The 26,604-nt window shown below is 39.0% G+C and overlaps 1 protein-coding gene across 1 annotated transcript in view; it reads right to left on the reverse strand.

Moving 5' to 3' along the window:
- Positions 1–482: 482 nt before the first annotated feature.
- Positions 483–26,604, reverse strand: part of eIF3j (eukaryotic translation initiation factor 3 subunit j) — a 100,559-nt gene continuing 74,437 nt past the window's right edge. The window contains exon 7 of the mRNA XM_067146490.2: positions 483–2,237. Coding sequence (XP_067002591.1) covers positions 2,190–2,237 — 48 coding nt within the window. The 3' untranslated portion in view covers positions 483–2,189. The remainder of the gene's footprint in view (positions 2,238–26,604) is intronic.

Here is a 26,604-nt window from a genome sequence, read left to right on the forward strand (position 1 = left end):
CGTTTAAATTTGTACTTTTTTATTGGAGGAAGGAGATGTTTGAACCCTCGTACCCCCTCCCCCCCTTGGCTTATGGCCATGGACTATGAACTGGATCTAATATTTTGTTTTGAAATATTGTTTAAAACATGATGAAATACAGGACGATAACTTGCTGGATAGACCCTTTTTTAATATTGTCAGTTTAACAGTTATTTTGTTACCTGGACAAAGGTCCGGACCCGCGCAGGCCGGTTAAAAGGGCATCCACTGTATAGGGCTCCCATGTAGTTCTATCTAAATCTGTATGTAGCATGGTTTCAGTGGAAAGATTTTTCATATTCCTGGATATGAAATGGTAGCAAACAAAGGCCCAGATTAAGGTAATTTGCTGATTATCAAGGATTGTAGGCAGCAGGTATAGGAAAATATAAATTTGATATTTAACACAAAAAAGTCATGTTTTTCAAATCATGTGCTGCATAGAAACAGAAACAAAGAGCTGCAAAAAATTGTTTTAATTTTTGTTTCAGATTTCATTTAAGGTATGATACTCCTACATAGAATAGTATAAATATACACACACAAACAATGACATGGTCAATGAATTAACTTGAAAAATATGTACTAAGAAAACATTCTTAAAATAATATAAATAAAATATTTTAAAATGTTATGAACAGGTATGTATGTGTGAATATATTTAGGACCTACCAAATACAAATAGAACAGGCATAAACAAACATTGACAAAAAAGCCAAGTGCACTACAGCACCAAATGTTTTAACAAATCCAGCTGAATGAGAATCAAGATTTAAAAAATTGCATGCTCTGATAGTGTGAGGCTGCTAAGTGAGTTGGTGGGTTGGTGAAATAAACAATGAATCAAAAAGGTTTTCCTCTCTTTGAAATGATCTAATATTTTTTCAATATTTCTAGGAAAAGAAAACCTCATTGATACTACTAATCTATTATCTACCAGAACTTCAAAGGAATACATACACACAGGATTTTACATAAAATAAATTTGAAATCAGAATTGTATCCAGAACACTTTTAATCCACATCACTATTCTCAATCCATTTTCATACAGTTTTCAGCTGTCATAAGATCATAGCAACACTGAGATAACTCACGGGTGAATTCCTTCATACAGTTTAAGAATGGGTTTACTGGTAATTACCTACCCTACATGGCAGAGAATACTGAGAACATGCGTCTATTCTCAATATATCTCTTCTTTGCACCAAACACACATGCACAAGTTATTAAAAGTGACCATTTTCTGAGCAGCTTCCCAATACACTCTGTGTATCATTTGAATTTTCACAGTATGTATACAGAGGACAGCTGGAATCTGAAATGATAATATCTGGAACTCACATTTTAACGAGCAGAATGTGTCTGGCATATCCAACACATCGACCAGCAAGTTGTGACAGAGCTTCCTTCAGCAAGAAGGTTTTCACAAACCACTTCACACAACCAAGAGCAGATAACCTCAAAGCCTATCTGCTGTAAGTAGATGTCAACTCATGGCACAGGGCTGTGCTCATACTGGGGGGGTATGTAATCATCATACAGAGCTTTAAACTGGAAGTAGTTCAATGCCATTACTGACACACCCAATTTCTAATAAACATATAACATAATCAAGTCTCACATATGAGCAGTCTTCTTAGAACACAACAGTTAAGTTGAAAATCAAGTTCAGGAATGAATAAAGGTGCTAATAACTTGATCATTTCTCTGATGTGTAAACACCAGATCAGAGAAAAGTTCAAAATCTGCGACTGAAATGACGGAGTACTTTTATTCATTCCTGAACTGCAGTCAACATACACTTCATTAGGCTGGATATCATTAAACATCTTCACAAATTCAAGACTGGTGAAGACAATTTGTCTTCTTCCCACAACCCCGTCTACCATATCACCGATATTCTGACGAGTCTCGATACAAGTCTCTTGTTCACCGAAACTTATATGCAAATATTTCAAACTTAACAACCCCATCCCACATATCACCACTCACTCGCGATGAAACACAATTGAAGCTTGTATACAAGTTAAAACAAGGAATTTGTTAGAATGCCAACATGCTGGAAGTTACCTAAACCCACGCATCACCAGCTTAGTACGTAACGAACATTGTCAAGTGTCCTAACAGCAGTCCCTGAGCAATAACAGGATGGTCTTTATGCTGTTCACTACATGAAGTCATCATAGTCGTCATATTCGAAATAATCCAAAGTTTGCTGAAAGAGAAGAACAACAATGATTATATAATTTATTTCATGTGTCAGGCCAATCCTAAATAATGTCAAGGGAAGACAGAATGATAAAGGAAACATTAGAGAAAAAAAAAACACCAATGCATTAATATTTTGAGTAAACAGCCTTCCTCATAATTTAACTATTATCAAACTCATATAATTATACTCATATCCTTAAACCAAAAGTAAATTATATTCCAGTCCTATATTTTCTACATTATCTTACTCCCTTTCTTGTAGCACATACTTCCATTATGAACACAATTTTGAGGGGATAAAATGAGTGCAAATCATAGTGAATTTATGGGTGAATAAACATTTCTAGTTTCAGCGTAAATAATTACGTTCTACAGAAATCAATTTGATGCCTTTGTATCAATTGTTGCGAAAAGTCTAGACTGCCCACATTTTAGTAACTCTTAATTACTACTGTATTACTATTTCTTTCTACTCAAGGGTGAAATTTCCACCTGAAAAATCATGAGCTATCTGGAAGGGCATCAAAGAAATTGGAAAGTTATTGAATATCTTCCTTGAAAAATTTTACAAATCCCTAATTCCAGTTCCTATAAACAAATATTTGCCTCCAATTAGTCCTCTTAAATACCAGCTATCTTCATATTATGATCCGTTGTACTTTAAAAAACTCCATTCAAGCTTATTTGTCAACTAAAGTCATTCCGTGCCATCTCTCCACAGCTCGGAACATTCTGTTTAATCAAGCACGTCATCTCCTTACTCCCAAGTCTTCCCAACCCAAAGACATTTTCATAACAACTCTTGAGCTGGGAATCACCCAGAACAAACCATGCTGTTTTCCTTTAGTTTTTAAATTTTTTTTTCCAGTTCTCAAACTGAGGGTCCTACTGGAACAATCAATGACTTACATGCCCTCTTCCTTACTACAACCATTAAATATCTTCACAACCATATGAAGAGATCTGTAACCTTTATTTACAAGAGAACTTATCCTCTCATTGAAACTTACAACCTGACTTCTCACCCTATTTACAACAATACCACTCTGTCTCGCAACAATTTAATAATTTCGTGTGGCTATTTCTAGCCGAGTGCAGCACTTGTAAGGCAGACCCTCCGGTGAGGGTGGGCGGCATCTGCCATTTCTAGGTAACTGCATGTTATTGTGGTGGAGGATAGTGTTATGTGAGGTGTGCGAGTTGCAGGGATGTTGGGGACAGCACAAACACCCAACCCCCGAGCCAATGGAATTAACCAATGAAGGTTAAAATCCCCGACCCGGCCAGGAATCAAACCCGGGACCCTCTGAACCGAAGGCCAGTACGCTGACCATTCAGCCAACGAGTCGGATGTCTCGCAACAATATCAAGGTACTTTTGCACTCGCTCACAATCCTGTAGTTTATTTATAGAATTACTCTATACAGTATACTATCACCCGCAAAATGCCTTATCTGTGATTCCAGTTCTTTACTCGTATCCTTTATATACTGTATAAGAAAATATCTAGGTCCAATAATACTTGGAATGCACCCTCTTAATCATTACAGGATGAGATAATGCTTCACATATACAATTCAGACTTCTATTTTCTAGAAATTTAGCCACGCATTCAATCATTCTTTTGTCTAGTCCCATAATGCTACTTTTCTTGATAAATAATTTTCATTTCCGCGTTGATGCTACTTACTTCAAAACTACCTAAAAAAAGATGTTCCACCAAATCAACACTTTTAAATACTGAACTAGTTTATTACATTAGAGGACCAGTTCGAACTCATCATGGAGTCATCTTCAGTTCAAATATTAAAGATAAGAACCATAGTACATGCATACATACAAGTAAAAAGTTACAAATAAAATATGTTCATAATGTTGAACCGTCAAGGGTTTTGGAAAATTCTTCCTCAATGTCCTGTTATTTACATTTACAAAGTGTCTTGTTTCAGCTCAAATATTAAAAAAGAGCACAGCTAACACTCCCAGTGTTAGGAAAACACAGGCAAGGAAGGGAACATTCACATACAGTATTTTCAACACCACCAGCTGCAACATAGACAACTAACTTCACAAGTTTACTGGCTCTCTGCGCATAACATCATATTTACAAGCAATATTCACCTTAAAGGATGTTCCCGTCCAAAACACCAATATATTGATAAGTTTAGGCAGATCTATGTAAAGAAGGTTCATTTGACATCAGTTTAATATCCATGATTCACAGAAGTGTTAAGACTTCTACAAGGAACATTTCCAATCATATTACAGCATAACTTTTTCATTCTGTAACGTTAGTAACTTTCAATACGAGTTTTAAACACGAGACGTTTATATATATATATATATAAAAAGAGGACACTGAGGAAGAATTTTCCAGAACCTTTGACGATTCAACATTATGGAATATATATTTTATTTGTAACTTTTTACTTGTATGTATGCATGTACTATGGTTATTTTTAATATTTGAGCTGAAGATGACACCATGATGAGTTGAAACTGGTCCTCTACTGTAATAAATTAGTTAAGTACTTAACAAGTGTTGATTTGGTGGAACATCTTTTTTAAGGTAGTTTTGAAGTAGCATCAACACAGAAATGAAAATTATTTATCAAGATTACTTTTACAGTTTTCAGAAATGCTGAGGTGCCAAAATTTAGTCCCACAGGAGTTCTTTTACATGCCAGTAAATCTACAAGACATGAGGCTGACATATTTGAGCACCTTCAAATACCACCGGACTGAGCCAGGATCGAACCTGCCAAGTTGGGGTCAGAAGGCCAGTCCCTCATCCGTCTGAACCACTCACCCCGGCAGGAAAAGTTCAGTTTCTTGTTCTGTTCCATATACTGTACACTCCCCTTATGTTTCTTAGTTTGCATATGTTTCAGTATACTGCACTTCCCACCATTTGCCACTGCAAAATTACACTTACGGACAATACAAAACGTGAAAGTGGGTCTCTTCCTTGACTCCTTCAAACATGGAAATTCCTCCTTACAAACACTTCAGAACACTGCATCATATATCTAACTTTTGGTCAAGACATAATTACGATGTAAATCAAAAAGTATTACATTACATTATCTCTCAACACGAGCATTACTGCTGGCAAAGCAGGGAAAATAAATATTTTCTTTTTATAAATGATATAAAATAAACCACATAAGCTTTTTTGTAGGTATAGTTATTGCACAGTGAACTTACAATCTGAAATCAGCTCAAAACAAGGAAACAAGCGACGAACAGCAAATCTCATCACATATCGTTTTTTGTAGAAATAGTTATATTTAATTATCTTCCCCTGGTGTTTAAGTATGACTGAATGATGGCATTTCGGCAATTCATAGGGGAATTTTCTGAGACATTCCTCATCAAAGCAGGTTTAAGACAGGGAAATTACCCATCATCACAGCAGTTCAACTGTGCCTTGGAATCAACGAGCTAGAATAACATAGAGGGGCTGTACACCTGACATCAGCGCTCCCTGCTTGAAGCAAGTTGATAAGGGGCAGCCATGTTAACGGTTGTCAAAACAAAGCGGATTGGCGCGAGAGCATATGGTGAGGTGACAGGGAGATCGTGCATGCCAATTTAATTCTCTAAGTTTTAAGAAGTGAAAACATAGATTCTCGCTTTCAAGAATGCCAGCCGTAAGCTCAGCGTATGGTTGTTCTAATCGGAGTAATAAAACCAAGGATATATCGTACTTTAAGTATTACTGAATTATAGCCGATATTCCTTTTTGTAATTTCTGTTTGTAATTAAATCCATTTTATTGTTTACTTAGCGAAAGTACGGATAGCCACGGTAATTATTTGTCGAATTTTGTTTCAGATTTCGTTCAGATGCGTTGTGAGGCCGAAAAGAGATGAATGGTATCCCACTCAATTCAGATGCTTATGCTCTGTACATTTCCAGCCCTATTTAATTTTCATTCACATTTACAAATAAAGGAAATGGAGCGCCCACCACCAAGAAAACGTAACCACAAAAAATCACATTTCGTTCAAACGTACACCAAGTATGATAAATACAGCATTTTACTGCTATTTTTGAAATGTATACAGCCTTTATTGTAGATGTCTGTTGCCACACTTCATAATGGACAACTTTCAAGCTAGTAATCCCAGTATGATATGGTAATGGGAGAAACATGATATCCCCCCTATATTATAATAAATAATTACACTACACGATTATTGTGGTAAAGTATTCATGGGCGGCCTCTGTGGTGCACTGGTTAGCGTGAGCAACTGCCACCCCTGGAAGCCGGGGTTCGATTCCCAGCTCCGCCACGAAATTTGAAAAGGGTCACGAGGGCTGTAACGGGATTCTATCAGCCTGGGGAGGTCAACTGAGTAGAAGTGGGTTCGACTCCCACCTCAGCCATCCTCGAAGTGATTTTCCGTGGTTTCCCACTTCTCCTCCAGGCAAATGCCGGGATGGTACCTATCTTAAGGCCCCGGCCGCTTCCTTCTCCCCCCACAAGGCCCCTGTTCAGCATAGCAGGTGCAGCCCTCCCTCACAGTTGTATCCCCCGACCCAATGTCTCATGCTCCAGAACACTGTCCTTGAGGTGGTAGAGGTGGGATCCGTCACTGAGTCCGTGAGAAAAACCAACCCGGGAGGGTAAACAGATTAAGAAAGCAACACGGTACTCATGAGGATGCAATAATTTTAAAAATATGAACAGCATGGGGTTGTAACCTATTGTAGGTCATATGATTTTAAGGTTTCCTGTCATAAATATTTATGTCCATCGTTTTTATTCTAATTTACGCTTAACCACAACAGCCAAGCAGGGTAACGCTTGTGTTCCGATTTCGAAGCCTATTCGTTTGTCACTGTGCGATGATTTCGAATTACCCTACAATCAACTGATCGTGATGTTGGCCTCGTGCCGCAATATGATGAAGTGGCGGTATTCGCTTTAATGCTTCAAGCTTTCGGCAACGGTCTTTAATTCTATCCCAGTGATTCTAAAATGCGCATTTTCTACACTTTTCGTCATTTAAAGGCCAAGCCCCCTTGCTTTTGTGACCACAGGAAACATGGCGGACGTTCGTTCTATTAGCTTCATCCAGGCAGCGCTTCCGCCTCTCTATGTTATTCTAGCTCGTTGCTTGGAATATATAATCAGAAAATGATACAAGCATAACCCAAAGAACATCAAAATTGAAGATCCAAAGACAATGTTAGTTTAAACTGCATAGGATTTGCTGATGGCCTTGTTAGTTCAGTCACTACAAAAAAATAGCACAGAAAACCAGCTTCAGAATATTCTAAAAAAAAAAAAAAAAGAAGAAATGATGTTAAATTACCCACCACTTGTACATAAAATCATCACAACAGAACAGAAAATAGGTAACAAATTCAAATATTTAAGAGAAATAATAAATAGTAACATACAACCTTAACGAAAAGCTGGCACAGCATAATATAATAAATAAACTGACCAGAGCACAATATATTAAGAACAACACATACAATATAAAAGACCTCTCAACAGCCACTATAAAACAGTTACACAACCAGAAATAACATACACAAGTGAAACTATTTTCAAAACGACTAACATAGCCAAAACAGAAATAGACAAGATTTAAAGAAAAACCAGAATGTGCATAAAAAAACTACCAAGAAAATGGACAATGGAGACTATTTTCTAATGAAACAGCCTACAGGGAAATGGAACAAGTAATGAGCACAATCGGGAAGAAACAAATCTAATTCTTTGGACATTTACTCAGGACACCAGAAAACAGGATCATCAGGAGAATTATAGAAAAATGATGAAACATCAAGAGCAAAATTAGATGGATTAAAGAAATCAAGGAAGATGAGAGAACTAAAATTAAAATAGAAGCTTTAAAGGGGCCAATGACATAGATGTTAGGCCCCTTTAAACAACAAGCATCATCATCCAGGAAGATTTAAAACACAAACCAGACACAATCAAGAAACTAATAATATTTGTTTTTACGTCCCACTAACTACTTTTACGGTTGTTGGAGACACCGAGGTGCCGGAATTTAGTCTCTCAGGAGTTCTTTTATGTGCCAGTAAATTTACCAACACAAGGCTGACGTATTCGAGCACCTTCAAATACGATAGGACTGAGCCATTCAGCCCGGGAAATCAAGACACTCAAAAAACAAACCAAGATCAACAGATGGACAATGGGTCAGGTGATTTCAGATAAAGAAAGTAAAGATCCAACAGAATGAAGTAGTTCTAGGCTGACAGGAAAGTAAAAATCCCTCTATATAAAACTGACAAAAGTGGTTAAAAGGCCATGAAATGCAAATATGTATTACATATATTATTAATTTATGAAAAATTACCAACTTCAAATCTACTTATAAATTACACACAGGTATAATTATTTTTGTTATTCTTCTTGTATGGTCCTTCAGCAGTTCTGGAAATTACATATATATATATTTTTAAATTTATTCTTTGGAAGATACTTTAGTAAATTTTCTCTTACAGTGCAATGTTCAACAGGAAGATTTTAAAATATGAATCTCACTGGATGGAAGACACATTGCCGGCTGTTGAAAATGACACATCTATTAAACAGGCTGCAGGGGGACATGGTGTTCCGAGCAACACCCTCTCCAAGGACGTCAAAGGAAAGACTCCACCAAGGCGCACAATGGAGTCCTAGTCTTAGCACAAAGCATAAAAGGAGAGCATATTGGTAGGATAGGCTGTTTTTCATTGTAAAGCAGAAATTCCCACTGCAATGGAAGACCTGCAAAATAGTCTTCAGCAGCTTACAAAAGAAATGAATAGACCATTTCCCTCTAAAGATGCATGGGTAGGAAGAAAATTACACATCTTTCTTAAGAGGAATTTTGGGCTGCCACAAAAAAACACTACAAAACTATAAAATGTCTGGTTGTGCAGCAGTTTCCCAGAAGAGCATTAGGAACTAGTTCAAGGAGATCCACACATTTTTGGAGAAAAGCAGCCTGGAAAATGTTCTCGTTGATCCACAGTGATTATCCAACGGGGATGAAAGGGAAATAAAGTTGTTGGCAGAAAGTTTTTATCAGCATGTTAACTCAGATCAGAAAGAATGTCTGTTTTACTGATTGGAAATGCTGTTGCAGACTTGTGTTCACCACGGATTTGTTTCAAGTATCAACACCTTCCTCAAGATAATATAGCCAACATGTTCACCGAGTGGGGTGTTGAGAAATCGTCAAATGGGTGGATGACAGGGGAAGTCTTCTGCAAATTTCTCAGTGATATATTTTCACCCAGAGTTGGTGAAGAACATCCCTCTACCAGTAAAGTTTTTCATTAATGGTCATTCCTCACATCTTACATTATATACAAGTTAGTTTTGTAAGGAACATGGAATTATTCTCGTTGCTCTCTTCCCTAACACCACACATCATCCAACCAATAGGTCTAGGAGTTTTTAAGCTGCTAAAGACTGGGTGGAAAACAGCTCTCCATGACGCATTGGAAATGTATAAATTGACAGTTTAGTTGTGATTAAAATAACAGCGCCAAAGTTAGAGTAAAAGACTTGATTCATTAACATGTCTAAAACTCAATGCTAACACGACAATGAGATTCTGGTTAAAAAGTTTCATGCATTTCATCTTTCATTCTAATGGTGAGTGAAACTGTGTGTACTGTAACATATTAGTCTACAGTCTTGATTAAAATTACAATATCGTCTCAAACTTAAAACTTCTGAAGTTTTTTGTCTTTATAAACGTGTTAATTTTATTGGCATTGTACGTTAATCCTTATGTGGCTTTACAACGTTACAGTCATTAATTAATACTGAAGGTTGAATGTGCCTTCTTGGTCGTTTTCCCAACCACAAACTTAAATTGACTAGTTGACATTGTAGAATTAGAAGCTGTTAGGGACTACAGTAGAAAGGGACATTCAGCTACATAAATCACAGGCGTTGATAATATTGCTTCTACGATGTCTGTGTGTACTGGTATATCTGTAACAAGAGAAAGTGTTGATTTATTTTTAAATTATCCTGTTAAACAGTATCACTTAGCCCTTCGACTATTGCCGAGATGTTTAGCGGTGTTTACCGCATAATGGTGACTGTTTGCTACCGCGCCTCTACTCCTTGTGTTGTAAGTGTGGAGAAGCTGTGATGGAGTGCGAGTAGGGGAAGGGAAAGTAGGCGGGGCACTGGTAGCTGATGTAGCGCATGGAGGGGAGTCTATAGGTGTTATTGAAGTGGGGGATGTATCTATTTTTGTAACGGGAGTAGTAATAAATTTGGGGTTAAATATTTTGAAGAAACTTTTTCTGATTTGAACATTTGTGGCAAGTTCAGTAATTGTTTGAGTAAAGGACTCGTTTCAATCACATTTAGATTTTTGTCCTTATTAAAATGTTGATCCCGATGGATATATATATATATTTTCAAACTCTGTCATTAGTTTACCCTTTTCAATCCTTTTGATGATTTTTAAGTCTTTCTCTATTGATGTAAACTGATGGCCAGTTTCATGTGAGAGCTCATTGCAGAGTATTTGTTATGTTTTAAGGCATTAAAGTGTTCTAGATATCTAGTGAGGAAACTGCAGCCAGTTTGGCCAACATACGAATAATTACAGTGTGTACATGAAAGTTTATAGATCACGGATCCCAGGTAGCGGTTATTGTTTAAATTTACGATGTTTTGGTTAAAAAATATGTTCTGGTTAGTGTTATGCATCTTGAAAGCTATAATTACTGACATGTTTTTTCAGGGGATTTGCAATTTGGTTGATGGCAGGATTAGTGTAAGTGAAACTTGCATATTTAGGTTTTTTTCTGGGGTGAGATTTGTTGCCAACTTGAGCTTTATGTATGATTCGGTTTATCATTTCTATTTTATACCCATTAACTAAGGCTATTTCTTTTATGAAATTTAGTTCCTTCGTTAGATTACTGGGTGAAAGGGGGAAAGACCCTATAAACTAGGCTGAAAAAGGCTGCCTGTTTGTGTGATTTTGGGTGAAGCGAATCACTTTTTATTGTTGTTGGGGTATATGACGGTTTTCTATATATTTGAAAACTGAATTTAGTGAATGCATGTATTACATTGATGTCGAGGAAATTTAATGAACTATTATTTCCATCCTCCTTTGTAAACTTTGTACTACGGTCAAGATTGTTTTAAAAAATCTAGAATTTTCTCACTATTGTTTTTCTGATTATCTATTATCACAAATGTATCATCCACATATCTAAGCCAAAGGCATAGTCCTTCTATATTCCTTTTTATTATATTGTACTCCAAGTTGTCCATGTAAATATCAGCCAATACACCTGAGATGGGGTCACTCATAGGTAAAATCATTTGATGATAAATTTTGTTAGTGAAGGTGAAATAATTATTATTTAAAATTAATTTTTGTAAATTCTGATAAACCTTACACTATAGTAAATAAAGACCCTATTCCTACAATTCATAGAATTTATTAACTTTTCAAATAATATGTTACAGTACACACAGTTTCACTCACCATTAGAATGAAAGATGAAATGCATGAAACATTTTAGCCAGAATCTCATTGTGTTATGTTACCATTGTGTTTTAGACATCAGTGTTAATGAATCAAGTCTTTTACTCAAACTTTGGCACTGTTATTTTAATCTCAACTAAACTGTCAATTTATACATTGTATATCGTAACTTCATTTCAGCAAAATGTTTTTATCTAAGTAGTGTTAAGACTATCCTAAAAACTCAACATTTTTACTCAAAGAACTAGAACAAAATAAAATGATTAATACGAACTCGAAACTTCCTAAGGCGAAGGCATTGCCCAAGATACACAAGAACAACATACCATTTGGCCAATTATAAACAGGATGAACAGTCCTACGTATAAAACGTCAAAGTTTATACATAACTTTCTCAAGACACTGTAAGTTTAATAATGAATATTCAATTAAAAATTCAACAGAATTCTGTGAAAGACTAGAAAAGTTCAATTTACAGCCCCAACATAAAATGGGCTCATTCGATATTACAAACATGTATTCAAACAACCCTATCAATGAAACTGTCAACGTTATTAAACTAAACCTTTCCGAACACAGTAACTTAAGTAAGTTTGAGATATATGAATTTATTAACTTACTAAAAATCGTTTTAAATAATATGTTACAGTACACACAGTTTCACTCACCATTAGAATGAAAGATGAAATGCATGAAATCTTTTAGCCAGAATCTCATTGTCATGTTACCATTGAGTTCTGGAAATCAGTGTTAATGAATCAAGTCTTTAACTTGGGCACTGTTATTTTAAAAACTAAACTGTCAATTTATACATTGTATACGTACGTGGTTTGAAAAGTTCTCGGAATGTACTAGAATAAAATATCTTACCTCGGTGGAACTGCTTTTATTTTTCAACATAGTTTCCCTGTAGACTAATGCATTTGGTCCAGCGATGTTCCAATGCCTTGATCCCATCTCGAAAATGAGATTCCTCCAGGCCTGCAAAATACCTCTCCAATTCGGCTGTCAGTTCTTCCCTTGTAGAAAATCTCTGTCCACCGAGGAAAATTTTCAGCTTGGGGAATAGATGAAAGTCTGATGGTGCCAAATCAGGTGAATAAGGTGGATGTGGCAACAATTCGTACCCCAGTTCATGAAGTTTTGCCATGGCAATAACATTTGTGTGCGGCAGAGCGCTGTCCTGATGAAAGATGACATTTTTCCTTGCCAAACCAGGCCTTGTTTCGCGTATCTTTTCCTGTAGTTGGTCTAGGAGGTTTGCATAGTATTGCCCTGTAATTGTTTGGCCAGTAGGAAGATAATCTATCAGCAGAATGCCTTTTGCATCCCAGAAAACTGAGGCCATGACCTTTCCGACCGAACGCACTGCCTTTGCTTTCTTTGGTGGTGGTGGTGGTGGTGGTGGTGGTGAGTCAGCATGTTTCCACTGCTTTGACTGCTGTTTTGTCTCTGGGGTATAGCAGTGGACCCAAGTTTCATCTGTAGTCACAAACCAGCGCAAAGAATCTTGTTGGTTGCACTGAAAACGGGCCAGACTTTGTTCGGACATTTCCAATCTGGTGCGTTTATTGTCCAATGTCAAGAGCCGCGGCACCCATCTTGTGGATAATTTTTTCAAACCCAATTCTTTGGTTAAAATATAATATACCCATTCAGAAGACATCCCTACAGCTTCAGCAATCTCCCGCATTTTCAGTCGACGATCCTCCACGACCATTTTATGCACTTTTGCGATAAATTCTGGGGTCGTAACATTTTTTGGCCGTCCACTACGCAGATCATCATCCAAGCTCTACCGACCAAATTTAAACTCGCTGGTCTACTTGGCAACAGTTGAAAATGAAGGAGCAGAGTCCCCCAGTGTGTTCTGAGAGTCGGCATGAATTTCCTTTGCTTTCATACCTTTCTTTACAAAGTATTTAATCACTGCTCGAATCTGTTTCTTCCATTGTCACAAATCACTACGCAGGAACAACAACAAAGAGTCGTCACTACCACACTCCTGCACTAGAGCACATGACGCGCCACGTGTTCACTCACAAAGGATGTGTGATTATTGCGTGGGAACCTCATTGCTCTAGCACTGACATCTAGCGGTGATTCTGAGAACTTTTCAAACCGTCCTCGTATTATAACTGCATTTCAACAAAATGTTTTTATCTAATTAGTGTTAAGACTGTAATTAAGTATGATTAATTATAAGTAATTCAAGATTATAACTTAACCCTGAGACGTTGTAATGGCTGAGGATGCTCGGTAGACGAGCGAAACGTGTCCCAACTGTAGTATTATGTCAAGGATAAAATCGTAGCAATAAAAACATTTTATGTATTGAATAGGTAGAAAACAAATAAATATTTATGTATTTTATAACAAATTTCAACGCGGGCCTAAATATGAGAGTATTTACATGTAATAAGTGGTATGTTCCGAGATGTCAGCAAGAGATGGCGTGGAATGAGATCAGTAGACAAATAAGTTTGATTGGTGTCTTTAAAAGTACAAAAGATCACACTATTAAGATAAAGTTGGAATTCAAGAGGACAAATTGGGGAAAATATTCCTTTATAAGAAGGGGAGTTAGGGATTGCAATAACTTACCAAGTGAGATGTTCAATAAATTTCCAATTTCTTTACAATCATTTAACAAAAGGCTAGGAAAACAACGGATTGGGAATCTGCCACCTGGAGGACTGCACTAAATGCAGATCAGTAGTGATTGAAATCTGTAGAGTCCTTGAGAACTTCCTTGGAAAGGACTTTTTTGTCTTCAGGAGATGTTTGGCACCGGTATATGAAGGATACATCACTGTTTGAATTTTGAAAATTCATAAAACTCCATAGCCAGCTAGACAGCTCCAATGACCATCCTGAGGTGCCATCTCCAACAATACTCCAACTTCTGTTGTAAAACATTTGTCCACAGTTTCACTGGGTCCTGTTCCTGGTTCAACAGATCATTCTGGGAAAATGATACCCACTAATGAAGATAGATCCACAGTCTTTCCTGACTCTTCCTAGTACATCTACACCCAAACACAAATAGACTCCAACGAGACTTCCCATAATCCTGAAGGGTTTAAACCTTGTTTAAGCCTTCTGAGAAGTTCCCTCTGTTGCTAGCTCAAACACCTGGCAGGACTATTTTTCATGCGAAGAAGCAGCAAAAAATAGAAATGCAGAGAAGAAAAAGGAAGAAAGGCAGCAGAGATGCGAAAGAAAACTGAGAAGGAAAAAGAAGTCACCTGAGAGAAAAAAAACAAGGTTGTTTATGAACTTTCTTCGTTATTTTCAGGCAAACTTATTTATTTGGCATCATCTGATGGAGTGAACTACAAGAAGATAAATTTGAGCTGGAAAATTTGACAGAAAACATTTATGATCTAGTTCTTTTGCTCTAGTGACATTCACTGAAGGAAAGCAAGGGACATAAAAATACCAATAGGCCTGTATAATCCAAGGTACTGAAGTGGTGGTGGTGGTGGTGGTGGTGATTTTTGTTTTATGAGGAAGTACAACTAGATAATCATTCTCTCTGAACAATTAAAGTGGAAAATAAATGTAAAATAATATAATCAACCATTCACTGGAGGAAAGCAAGGGACATAAAAATACCAATAGGCCTGTATAATCCAAGGTACTGAAGTGGTAATGGTGGTGGTGATTTTTGTTTTATGAGGAAGTACAACTAAGTAATCATTCTCTCTGAACAATTAAAGTGGAAAATAAATGTAAAATAAAATAATATATTCAACAACATTTTTCTTAGATGAAGAACAAAATAAAACAAAAATTATCTAATTAAGCCAAAAGGGTCACTAATGAATCCAAAGGGAACTTAAGTTCCCTGACTAACAGAACACTTGAAATTTATATACGCTTGATTAATCCACTTTCACACAAAGCGAATGCCGAGATAAGCAATAGTCGCGTCATCGGCTAATATGAGTTTGAGTAACTCCTGCAGGCCGAGGCTTCGTACTGGGCTAAAGAGATTGGTGAACTCTGTGAGGATGTGGCCACCACAAGAACACACTGTAGGGGTCTTCCCTCTTTAGAAGATAAGAGTGCAGAGATCGTCCATAACCTATCTTCAGCCTACACAAGACTACGGTCTCCCTCTGTTAAGGCCGGATAAAGGACCACAACATGGTAGTTTTCTTCTTAATTACTCCCATCTTGTTGGGAGTACAGATAGATAGCCACTCCGATTCCCAGGACCCCAAGATAGTTCGACGTAGCTGAGAACAAATATCTTTAGCAGGTACATCCACAGGCCTTGGAGGTAAAAGTACCACTTGCTTTGCAGCTTCGTCCACAAGTTCATTTCCCGCAATCCCTACGTGGCTTGGAAGCTATGTGAAAGTGATTCTGGTGTCAGAATAGCTTAACCTGGCTAGGTCATGAATCTGCTGCACCAATGAGTGTTGTGGAGAAACAGGTATCAATGGACTACAGAAACCTTAACGAGTACACGTAATAAACTTCATATTAGAGCCCGTATTGTCAAAGTATCAACTTGTATTGTAAAGGTGGAATTATATAATCCAAATTTTCACAAGTTCCTTAACGAGTAGGTGCAAAAGAGAAAGTAGTTTCTTTCCTTCTTTCTTTCCTCACACAATGCAAACTGCAGAGCTTCTAAGATGGCAAAAAGCTCTGTAGTATACGAGGGTCGGGGCAAAAGTCATGGCAACTATTTTTTTCTTGAAGATACCAGTTCGGTTGGAAAATGGGACATATACATACGAAATGACAAGATGTTAACTACATGTGCGGACAATGAATAGCACTGAAATATCGTAACACACTAATTTATTACGGTAGTATACAGGGCAATATAGCCTTCGTGGTGCAAAAGAATGACAACACAGTACACATGAAGTTGACATGACAAACCTCGGCCTAAAGACCCTCAAAGTAGTCCCCTGCTACTGACACCACACACTGCCAATGATGTGGGAGGTGCTGAACACCATCTGCTTCAGCATTTGCCACACTATGTGTGAATCGGGTCACCTGTTGGCGCACAGCATTAGCAATGTCCTCTCGTGTTGCAAACCGCCTACCACGTAGCGGTTCCTTAATCTTTCAAATGAGATCAAGGTCACAGGACAAACTGTTGGGAGAGTACGGTGGGTGCTCCAATTCTTCCCATCCCCAACGTCGTAGTAGCTGCCCTACACACTTTACTTTTTGTGGTTTTGCACTGTCATGCAGGATTATTGCACTATCCACAAGATACGGACGTTTCTCCCAAACGCGTCGTACCTGTCGCACCAGGAAGTCTCTGCAGTACTGTGCGGTCACTGTTCTGCCATGTGGAACAAAGTGGCAAACAATGACACCCCTGATGTCATGCACGATGATCACCATCAATTTGAATGGGGAAGGATTTTTTTGCTAGGTGCTTTACGTCACACCGACACAGATCGGTCTTATGGCGACGATGGGACAGGAAAGGATTCTGACGGACCTTCTGCCACCTTGCCGATCCGGCATGTCGTCGCTCCGCGGACTGACGTTTCAGTTCTGGTTCATATGCCCTGTCCCAAAATTCATCGATGGTGATTATTCGTGACAATTGATCGCCGTCCTGTTGCCAGCGAGCAAGGTGGTCGGAGCATATTGCATAGCGCACCCAACTTTGAAATTCCGTCAGTACATGCGGTACCCACCGCGATGTGATTTTGCGCAGTTGCAGCTCATTATGCAATATCCTGTGGACAATGCATTTCTCTATGCCACTTGCCCTCTCTAACTCCAGTAGCGTCTATCGTCTGTCTTCATCCAGGAGCTGCTCCATGCCGGCATGTGCCACGTCGGTCCGCACACTAACAGGTCGTCCTGAATGTTGCTCATCACTAGTTGACACGTCCTTGCTTAAACTTTCCAATCCACCGTGCTACTGTACGGTATGGTAGAGCATTATTCCCAAGGGCTTCCACTAATTCACTGTGACATTCCATCGCATTTCTCCCTTGGAGAACGGCTATTTTGATGTAAGCGCGCTGCTCAACACGGGTTACTTCCATCTCGCACGACACTCACCAACTGACTGATTTCACAGCCCTCGCTGCGCTACTACCAGCTATCACAGAGCCATCTGTTGTTCTGCATACACACTATGCCTGCAGAACTTCCACACGACACATATACGTTTGTGATCCGTTCACATGTCCACAAGAAAAAAAAAAAAATAGTTGCCAAGACTTTTGCCCCAATCCTCGTACATGCTACAGACACTAGGAAAAGAGATCTTCATGCTTATATTATCGGTGATGAAAGAACTACCAACATTTTCTCTGATCTTAGAACCATCTGTGAAAACTTTTCTTGCTGTCAGATACTGGTGAACGAAGTCCTGGAAATACCTCCAATGAACGGAGGCATCCGTGTTCATTTTGGGTCCATGAAGTAGATCTAGCCGTATATCCGGTCATGGAACTAACCACGGAGGTACCTCCATTCAAGACAACCATCATTAGCCACAACTAACCCATGATACAAGCTATCAATTTGAATCCTGGCCGGCCGCCTGGTATTCGGCAGGTCTTAGTACCTCTGATGGCAATGGGTACTAAAAGCATTGATAGCTTCGATGTAGCAGCATTTCACAAATTTTGGCGGTGTATATGAGGAGTAACTGCCACCTCCTTATTCGTAAAGATGGAACTCCTGCTTCACCAAGTAGGCTGGGAATGGAGCTAGTATGGAAAGCGCCCATTACCAGCATGATAAACACTGTCTAGAATGTTCAGTGTAGATCTTGATGCAGAACTACACGCCGAACTACAACAGCCTATTCGGGAAAGGACAGTTGCCATATAAAGACGCAGCAGCACAGCACGGTCAGCCCTCTACGAAGTACTGCTGAGAATCTTAAGCATGTTAAGTCTCTTCATGCAGGCAACCTTCAGCTGACGAATGTGGGACTGCCACATTAGTTTATTTTACCAAAATGGAGACCCAGCAATCTGCAGGTGTCTACCATGGATAAGACACTGTTTTGCAAGTGGAGCTCTGGTTCAGGATGCACAAGCCAACATGAACACAAGTGTACAACTGAGGTTTTCACCGCTGAAAATAAAAACCGTGTTGCATGGCCCATCTGTCGACTCCATTAATAGCTTGCTGTAGCTGCCTCTCAGCTAACACCATCCTTCCGGAGCTGTAATGTAGAACTAAATCTTCTACATACAGTGATGGAATGACTGTAGGCCCAGCAGCAGCAACTATGCCGTTGATTGCGAACTGTGACACTCAGTACAGATCCCTGTGGTACTCCATTTTCTTAAACGTAATACTGAGAAAATGCATTCCCTACTCGTGGACTTGAAAGAACCGGAGGGAAATGAAGTTCTCAGTAAGTGTTGGCAAATTTCCCTGAAATCTCCACCGGCGTAGTGTGAAGAAAATCCTGGGGAGAAATGGAAGTTATGGGTTTGTGAGCTAACGACAAGGAAGAAAAGGTGTTCCTATCCAAGGAGAATGCTGTTTCGTTTATAAATAGATTATAAACATGAGACATACTTCCACATCCAGAAGTGAATATATATATATTTTTTTGCTATTTGCTTTACGTCGCACCGACAAAGATATGTCTTATTGCGACGATGGGATAGGAAAGGCCTAGGAATTGGAAGGAAGCGGCCGTGGCCTTAATTAAGGTACAGCCCCGGCATTTGCCTGGTGTGAAAATGGGAAACCACGGAAAAACATCTTCAGGCAGAAGTGAATCAAGAAGGTCCCAGAGTGAAATACATTTGTAAGGGTCCTGTTAATGTTCGGGAGAACTACATTCACACCTAATACAATGAGCTTGAAATACATTATATCCAAGCAAATTTGAATAATTTATATTATTTTTTGAATACGGTTTGCATTCATGTATTAATAATTTCATAAACACTACTGTATTTTATTTATATTGTTTGATTTATTTAACTACAGCTGTACTGTATGTATTGTACCATGAAGGTGGGGTGGCAAATAAACACACAACTAGTAATGTTTACTCTAGAATTTGTTAACTAACACTACCGTGATAGTTAAGGCGCTGAAGTCTAAACGGTCCGACACCGTGGTTAGCCGGTTCAAATCCTGCTGGTTGAAAAAATTTACACCATCAGAATCTTGGCCTGCAGGATAGGGGTGGTATATGATTTCTAATCACTAGATTGCGTGCCAAAAGCCTGGATTAAATTCCAAACCTCTCCACAGTGCTCATACGGAGTCAGGGCATATGACGCTGTTGATGGTGATTTGTCCATTGGATGGACACGTTAAGCCTTGAGCAGAGCCCTTGGTGCTATTCAACAGGAGTAGGCTATGTGCCGGTACCGGGTTTCACCCTCTCCCTACTATCACGTCACGTCAAGTCACGTCATTCATTTCATCACATTAACTCCTCTGATGAGGTTGGCGTCAGGAAGGGCATCCGTCATAAAATCCACCACGACAGATTCATTTCACCTCATACCCAACCCCATAGAGAAACGGGACAAGGGTTGGATAAACAACAACAATTGCTATAAAAATTCACAGGCACACAATTAATTTTTTTTTTTGCTAGTTGTTTTACGTCGCAGCGCCACAGATAGGTCTTACGGCGACGATGGGACAGGAAAGGGCTAGGAGTGGGAAGGAAGCGGCCGTGGCCTTAATTAAGGTACAGCCCCAGCATTTGCCTGGTGTGAAAATGGGAAACCACGGAAAACCATCTTCAGGGCTGCCGATAGTGGGATTCGAACCTACTATCTCCCGGATGCAAGCTCATAGCCGCGTGCCTCTACGCGCATGCCAACTCGCCCGGTCACAATTAATCTAGTATGAGCTCTATCTGTCCTTGCTGTTTAATCACACTAAATATTCACTCTAACACAAGGTAAAGTCCAGCTGTCACTTGAACACTAGGGCAGTTCCCAACTGAACACAATGTATATCTGCCATGGCCACACAGTTCACAGTATGTGCACGCACAACACAGTCTCACAATTCTGATTCACAGTCCACACACTTGCAGCGGGCTTCATTCACAGTCAGTTCACGAACAGCATTCAGCCAACACTATCCACTTGCTGATCCAATACATCACAGCTGCTTTCAAAACTGAAGAGTCTCAATCGCTAGCAGAACTGAATCCAAACTGAACAGACTCAATAAATAGCACAGCTGAACCACTGAAGCTTGTCTGGCCTAACTTGGTGAAGTCACTTACGGATGGAGCCAGGCTAACTTGCTCCTCCCAAGGCCTTATATTAAAATTGCAGACACCAGAGTATTATTGGAGATGATGATGTTTGAGTCATCAGTCCATAGACTGGTTTGATGCAGCTTCCATTCCATCCTATACTGTGCTAACCTTTTCATCCTTTATACTTGAAATCATCTACCTGTTCCAGCTTTGTATCACCAATCTGACATTCAATTCTCTTGGACTTCTTACCTATTGACATAAATTTAGTCTTTGAAAGGCTGATTTTCATACCACACTCACTGCTCCTATTTTCAAGTTCCAAGATATTAGACTGCAGGCTTTCGGCACAATCTGCCATTAAGACCAAGTCATCAGCATAGGCCAGATTGCTTACTACATTTACACCTACCTGAATCCCTCCCTGCCACTTTATACCTTTCACGGGAAAATGGCGACACGTATATTGGTGCAACTCAGTATTTCATTTCAAGATAAAGAGGGATGAAACTATGCTGAACATTATTTTTATAGAATCAAGGATACAGGTATTTTAGAGGTACTTACTAAGGTTTTTACATAAACTATAACAACAAAGGTGAAAGATTACACCCTGTCTAACCCCAGTAAGTACCCCCAACCAAGAACTCATTCTACCATCAATTCTCGCTGCAGCCCAGTTGTCAACATAAATACCTTTGATTTGAAAAATCAACCTCAATCCCGTAGTCCTCCAGTATGGAGAATATCTTTTCCCTCGGTACCCTGTCATACACTTTCTCTACATCTAAGAAACGTATACATACTGAAAATATAATTATGATAGCCCCTCTGTGGTCTGAAACCACACTGTTTTTCATCCAACTTCCTTTCAACCACTGACCGCACCCTCCCTTCCAAGATGCCAGTAAATACTTTGCCTGGTTATCAATGAGATACCTCGATAGTTGTTGCAAGCCTTCCTGTTCACTTGCTTATAGATAGATGCAATTACTGCTTTGGTCCAATCTAAAGATACCTTACCAACTCTCCCTGCTAATGTTATTACTCTATGAAGCCATTTCATCCCTGCATTCCCACTATACTTCACCATTTCAGGTCAAATTTTATCTATTCCTGCTACTTTATGACAAAGGAGTTTATATACCACCTTTTCCACTTCCTCAAGCGTAATTTCACCAACATAATTTCACTCCTCCCCATGAGCTCGGTTGTTTGCGACACCACAAGGAAGATTTCCTTTTATGATGAGAAGATTTCAAAATATTCCCTCCACCTGTCCAGTGATTCCCTGGGATTTATTATAAGTTCACTCGAATTACCCAAAACACAGTTCATTTCCTCTCCTTTAGCCTTCCCTTCCTAAGATTTTTTATTACTGTCCATAAAGGTTTCCCTGCTGCTTGACCTAGCCTTTCCAGGTTATTACGAAAATCTTCCCATGTCTCCTTTTTGGATTCAGCAACTACCGTATTTACTCGCGTATTAGACCCCTTTTTTCCCCCCACTTTTACAGCCAAAAATAATAAAGGGGGGTCCAATATGTGATAACCTCAAAATTTTGTGCAGCGAACACGACTTCTAGGTTATAAATTGTACGTATAAACATTCTATACTATTATTTAACAAACTTAGAATATATTTAAGTTATACCGGCTATTTTCGTCGGAAGGCAGTGTTTCTAAATGTAAAAAGACAAAAAATGGTGAACACGAATTTTAGGCCTACGGTACGTATAAAAGGCCGTTTTAGTTACCCATATCACGTCATTCGATACATCTCATTAATTCCTCTGGTGAGGTTGACGTTAGGAAGGGCATACGGCCGTAGAAACTCGCTACGAAGATTCGTCTTACTTAATAATCCCGTAGAAGAAAGGGATAAGGGTATCGTGTTATCATATAATTAAATATTGATACAAAAGAACTTAATGGCCAGTCATTTGTCTCTATCAGTTCAGTAGTAGGCCTACCACACAGTAAACCTGATCACTGCTTTAATTTGAATTATCGCCTTGTGCCGCCAACTTCCCTGCCTTGCTACCTGCGTGTCGCCATTCTAAGTGATGTCATCTTCACTGCTATCTCTCGTCAGTCGTGTCAGCCATGCTTCATTGTTCATTCTCTTCGAGCCATGCACTGCAATCAAGAGCATGAGAGGTCCCGTCTTTTTGAACCTTTTAAAAATAATTTCGTTCCTGACTATAAAGTCTAAACAGTGTAAATCTATTCCCTGATGGTCTCTGATATTACCAGTTGGTGTATATGTAGCAGAAGCCACCCTTCTGAATAAAGCTGTACTGTAGAAGGCATGCCAAACCATCAGCTGATAACTAACTAGCGTATGTTACGAGTTGTACTTCTGAATGTAAAACATAGTAACTGGAAACATTCTTTTGATAACTGCGGTTGTTGAAACACAGAGCCTTATTTTTGAGTATATTTCATGCATGTTCTCTACATTTATCACATCAGGATTTGCATAAACAGCTGTCCATGAGATAAGACAGACCACGTTGTTTAGGTTAGGTATATTATCGCCCTGATAGTGCCAAAAGTTTGACGGAAAAAATTAAAATAAATAACAGGAAAATATACCGCATTTATGGATATCTACAGGTGTGGTGGTAATGAGTTTTATGATCATAATGTTTAATTTTGTTCGTTCGTTGTCTCTTTTTTTATTAACGCATACCCTAGTATGTTTTGTTTGGCGTCTCCAAAAATCGTTTAAAGTACGTCGGGACATAAAATTATTATTATTATTATTTGTTAGGTACGTTGGTGAGTAAAACGATCGTTTGAATTGGATAGCTTTTATCACGTTTTAAACTTACTTCTCTCCAAATATATACCTATAATGGCCCGAGTTACGAGATATTAAACGACCACTTTGCTAACGATCTCGCCTGCTGTATAAATAGCAACAACTGCGAATATTTCTCAACTAAAGTAAACTCGTTTCCTCATCCCGAGGTGATACAGCTCTTTTTAGACACACGTCTAGTGGAGGGGAGTTACAGGTACCGCTTTTACCGCATATCAGCCTTCCTGCCATTCGTAAATCTCTGGCAGTACGGTACCGGGAATCGAGTCAGACCCCCGAAAACAGCAACTAATTGTGCTAGCCATTATGCTGGCGGACATTATTAACTACAAAACAAAGATATATAGCATGACTGATGCATGCTAGCAATGCGGGTTGGACACGAAGCTAGGCCTATTCATCTATTTGTGCGACGTCATCAGAGCTGCAGTAGACGTACGCTACAGAGGCGGACATTTCTTAACTACGAAACACAGATGTACCGCATGGATTCGATGCGTTTTTCATTGCGTAGGTCGTACGGACGAAACTATTCACAAATTTGTGTGACGTCATCAGAGCTGCAATAAGACTTGTACCCGCTTCGAAGCAAAATCGTCATCGTTCTCTGACGAATTACGTTGGGGGGTCTTAATGGCAAGATTTATTTTTTTCATTTTCTTCGTCTCGAAAAGCCAGGGGGGGCCTAATATGCGAGGGGGTCTAATACACGAGTAAATACGGCATTTGTTTCGCTCTCTTTCTTTCATCTACGTACAATTCCCTGCCATTTCTGATAAGCCTTCTTTTTACGTTTACAAGATGTTTGCTTTTCCCATCTTTACACACAATTGTTCCTAGGCATTCCCTTGCTGTTTCTGCTACAGCATCCCTGTATGCCACCCACTGTCTTTCTATATCTTGAACCTGCTTACTGTCCACTGTTCAAAACTTCTCACTAATCATATCCATGTACTTCTGTATAATTTCCTTGTACTGGAGATTTTCTACCCTTATTCATTTGCAGACAGATTTCACTTTCTCTACCCTAGGCCTAGAGATACTTAGTTCACTACAGATCAGACAGTGGTCTGTATCATTGAAAAATCCCCAGAAAACCTGTATATTCCTAACAATTTCCTGAATTCAAAGTCGGTTAATATATAGTCTATTATGGATCTGGTATCCCTACCCTCCCGTGTGTAGCTGTGAATAGCCTTATGCTTGAAGAATGTATTCGTAACTGCTAAACGCATACTACCACAGAAGTCCAGCAAACACTTCTCATTCCTATTAGCTTTCATATCTTTCCCACATTACCAATCGCCCTTTCGTATCCTTCAGTTCTATTTCCAACTCTTGCATTGAAATCACCCATTAGCACTATCCTATTCTTGCTGCTGACCCTGATTACAATGTCATTCAATGCTCCATAAAACTTGTCAACTTCATCTGGACAAACACATGGTGAATAAGCTGAGACAATTCTCGTTCTAATTCCTCCAACTGCCATCTACCCATATTATTCGCTCATTTACGTGCCTGACAGAAACTATTGTTGGGTGCAATAGTAATCCTGATGAACAGCCCTACCCCACACTCTGCCCTTCTCATTTTAACACCTGCCAAGTACACTTTATAATCTCGTATCTCTTCCTCGTTATCACCCCTTACCTGAATATCATTAACTCCTAACACATCCAGGCGCATCCTCCTTGCTGACTCAGCCACTTCTACTTTCTTTCTTCCATAACCCCCATTATTACTGATAGCTCCCCATTGAATTCCATTTCGTTTGCCAAGTTGTGTCCAGCTGTCAGTGGAGAGATGGCGTGGAATGACATTAGTAGACAAATAAGGTTGAGTGGTGTCTTTAAAAGTAGGAAAGATCACAATATGAAGATAAAGTTGGAATTCAAGAGGACAAATTTGGGCTAATATTCATTTATAGGAAGAGGAATTAGGGATTGAAATAACTTTCCAAGGGGGAAGTTCAATAAATTTCCAATTTCTTCGCAATCATTTAAGAAAAGGGTAGGAAAACAAAAGACTGGGAATCTGCCACCTGGGTGATTACCCTAAATGCAGATCAGTAGTGATTGACAGTAGAATGAAAATTTAATGCTTGGTTCTTCCTAGACAAAATGCCTCTCATTCGGAGGGGTGAAACTGCCATTTTCTTGCACGCAGCAACATTAATATCTACTAGCATAAAACTGAACTATATTCTTAGGCTAATTTGATATTAACATGTTCTTTACCGGGCGAGTTGGCCGTGCGTGTAGAGGCGCGCGGCTGTGAGCTTGCATCCGGGAGATAGTAGGTTCGAATCCCACTATCGGCAGCCCTGAAAATGGTTTTCCGTGGTTTCCCATTTTCACACCAGGCAAATGCTGGGGCTGTACCTTAATTAAGGCCACGGCCGCTTCCTTCCAACTCCTAGGCCTTTCCTATCCCATCGTCGCCATAAGACCTATCTGTGTCGGTGCGACGTAAAGCAAAAAAAACATGTTCTTTTCATAACATGTTTGACTGTCTAAGACAAGCTTACGAACTAGTTAAAAATAATAAAAGAATGACATGGAAGGCCTCATCAAACTAGCTTTCGGACTGGTATATGACAAAAAAGTAATTATAGCTAAGCAAATTTATAATTTACGTTCTGTTTAATTTTTTTTTTTGTGTAAGTACTGTACTATAAAACTCTTTTATTTGAACACCTTGTACTGGATTTAGTATAAAACAAGATTTCAGTTCTATGAATTCACAAGCTTGTGGACTACACTACTCTCATACAAAATCTTTCAAGTTAACATACACAAACATTCAAATTCAACAATTTAACCTGTTTAAAGTGGCAC

The sequence above is a fragment of the Anabrus simplex genome, chromosome 4 (assembly GCF_040414725.1).
Source record: "Anabrus simplex isolate iqAnaSimp1 chromosome 4, ASM4041472v1, whole genome shotgun sequence".
Lineage (NCBI taxonomy): Eukaryota > Metazoa > Arthropoda > Insecta > Orthoptera > Tettigoniidae > Anabrus > Anabrus simplex.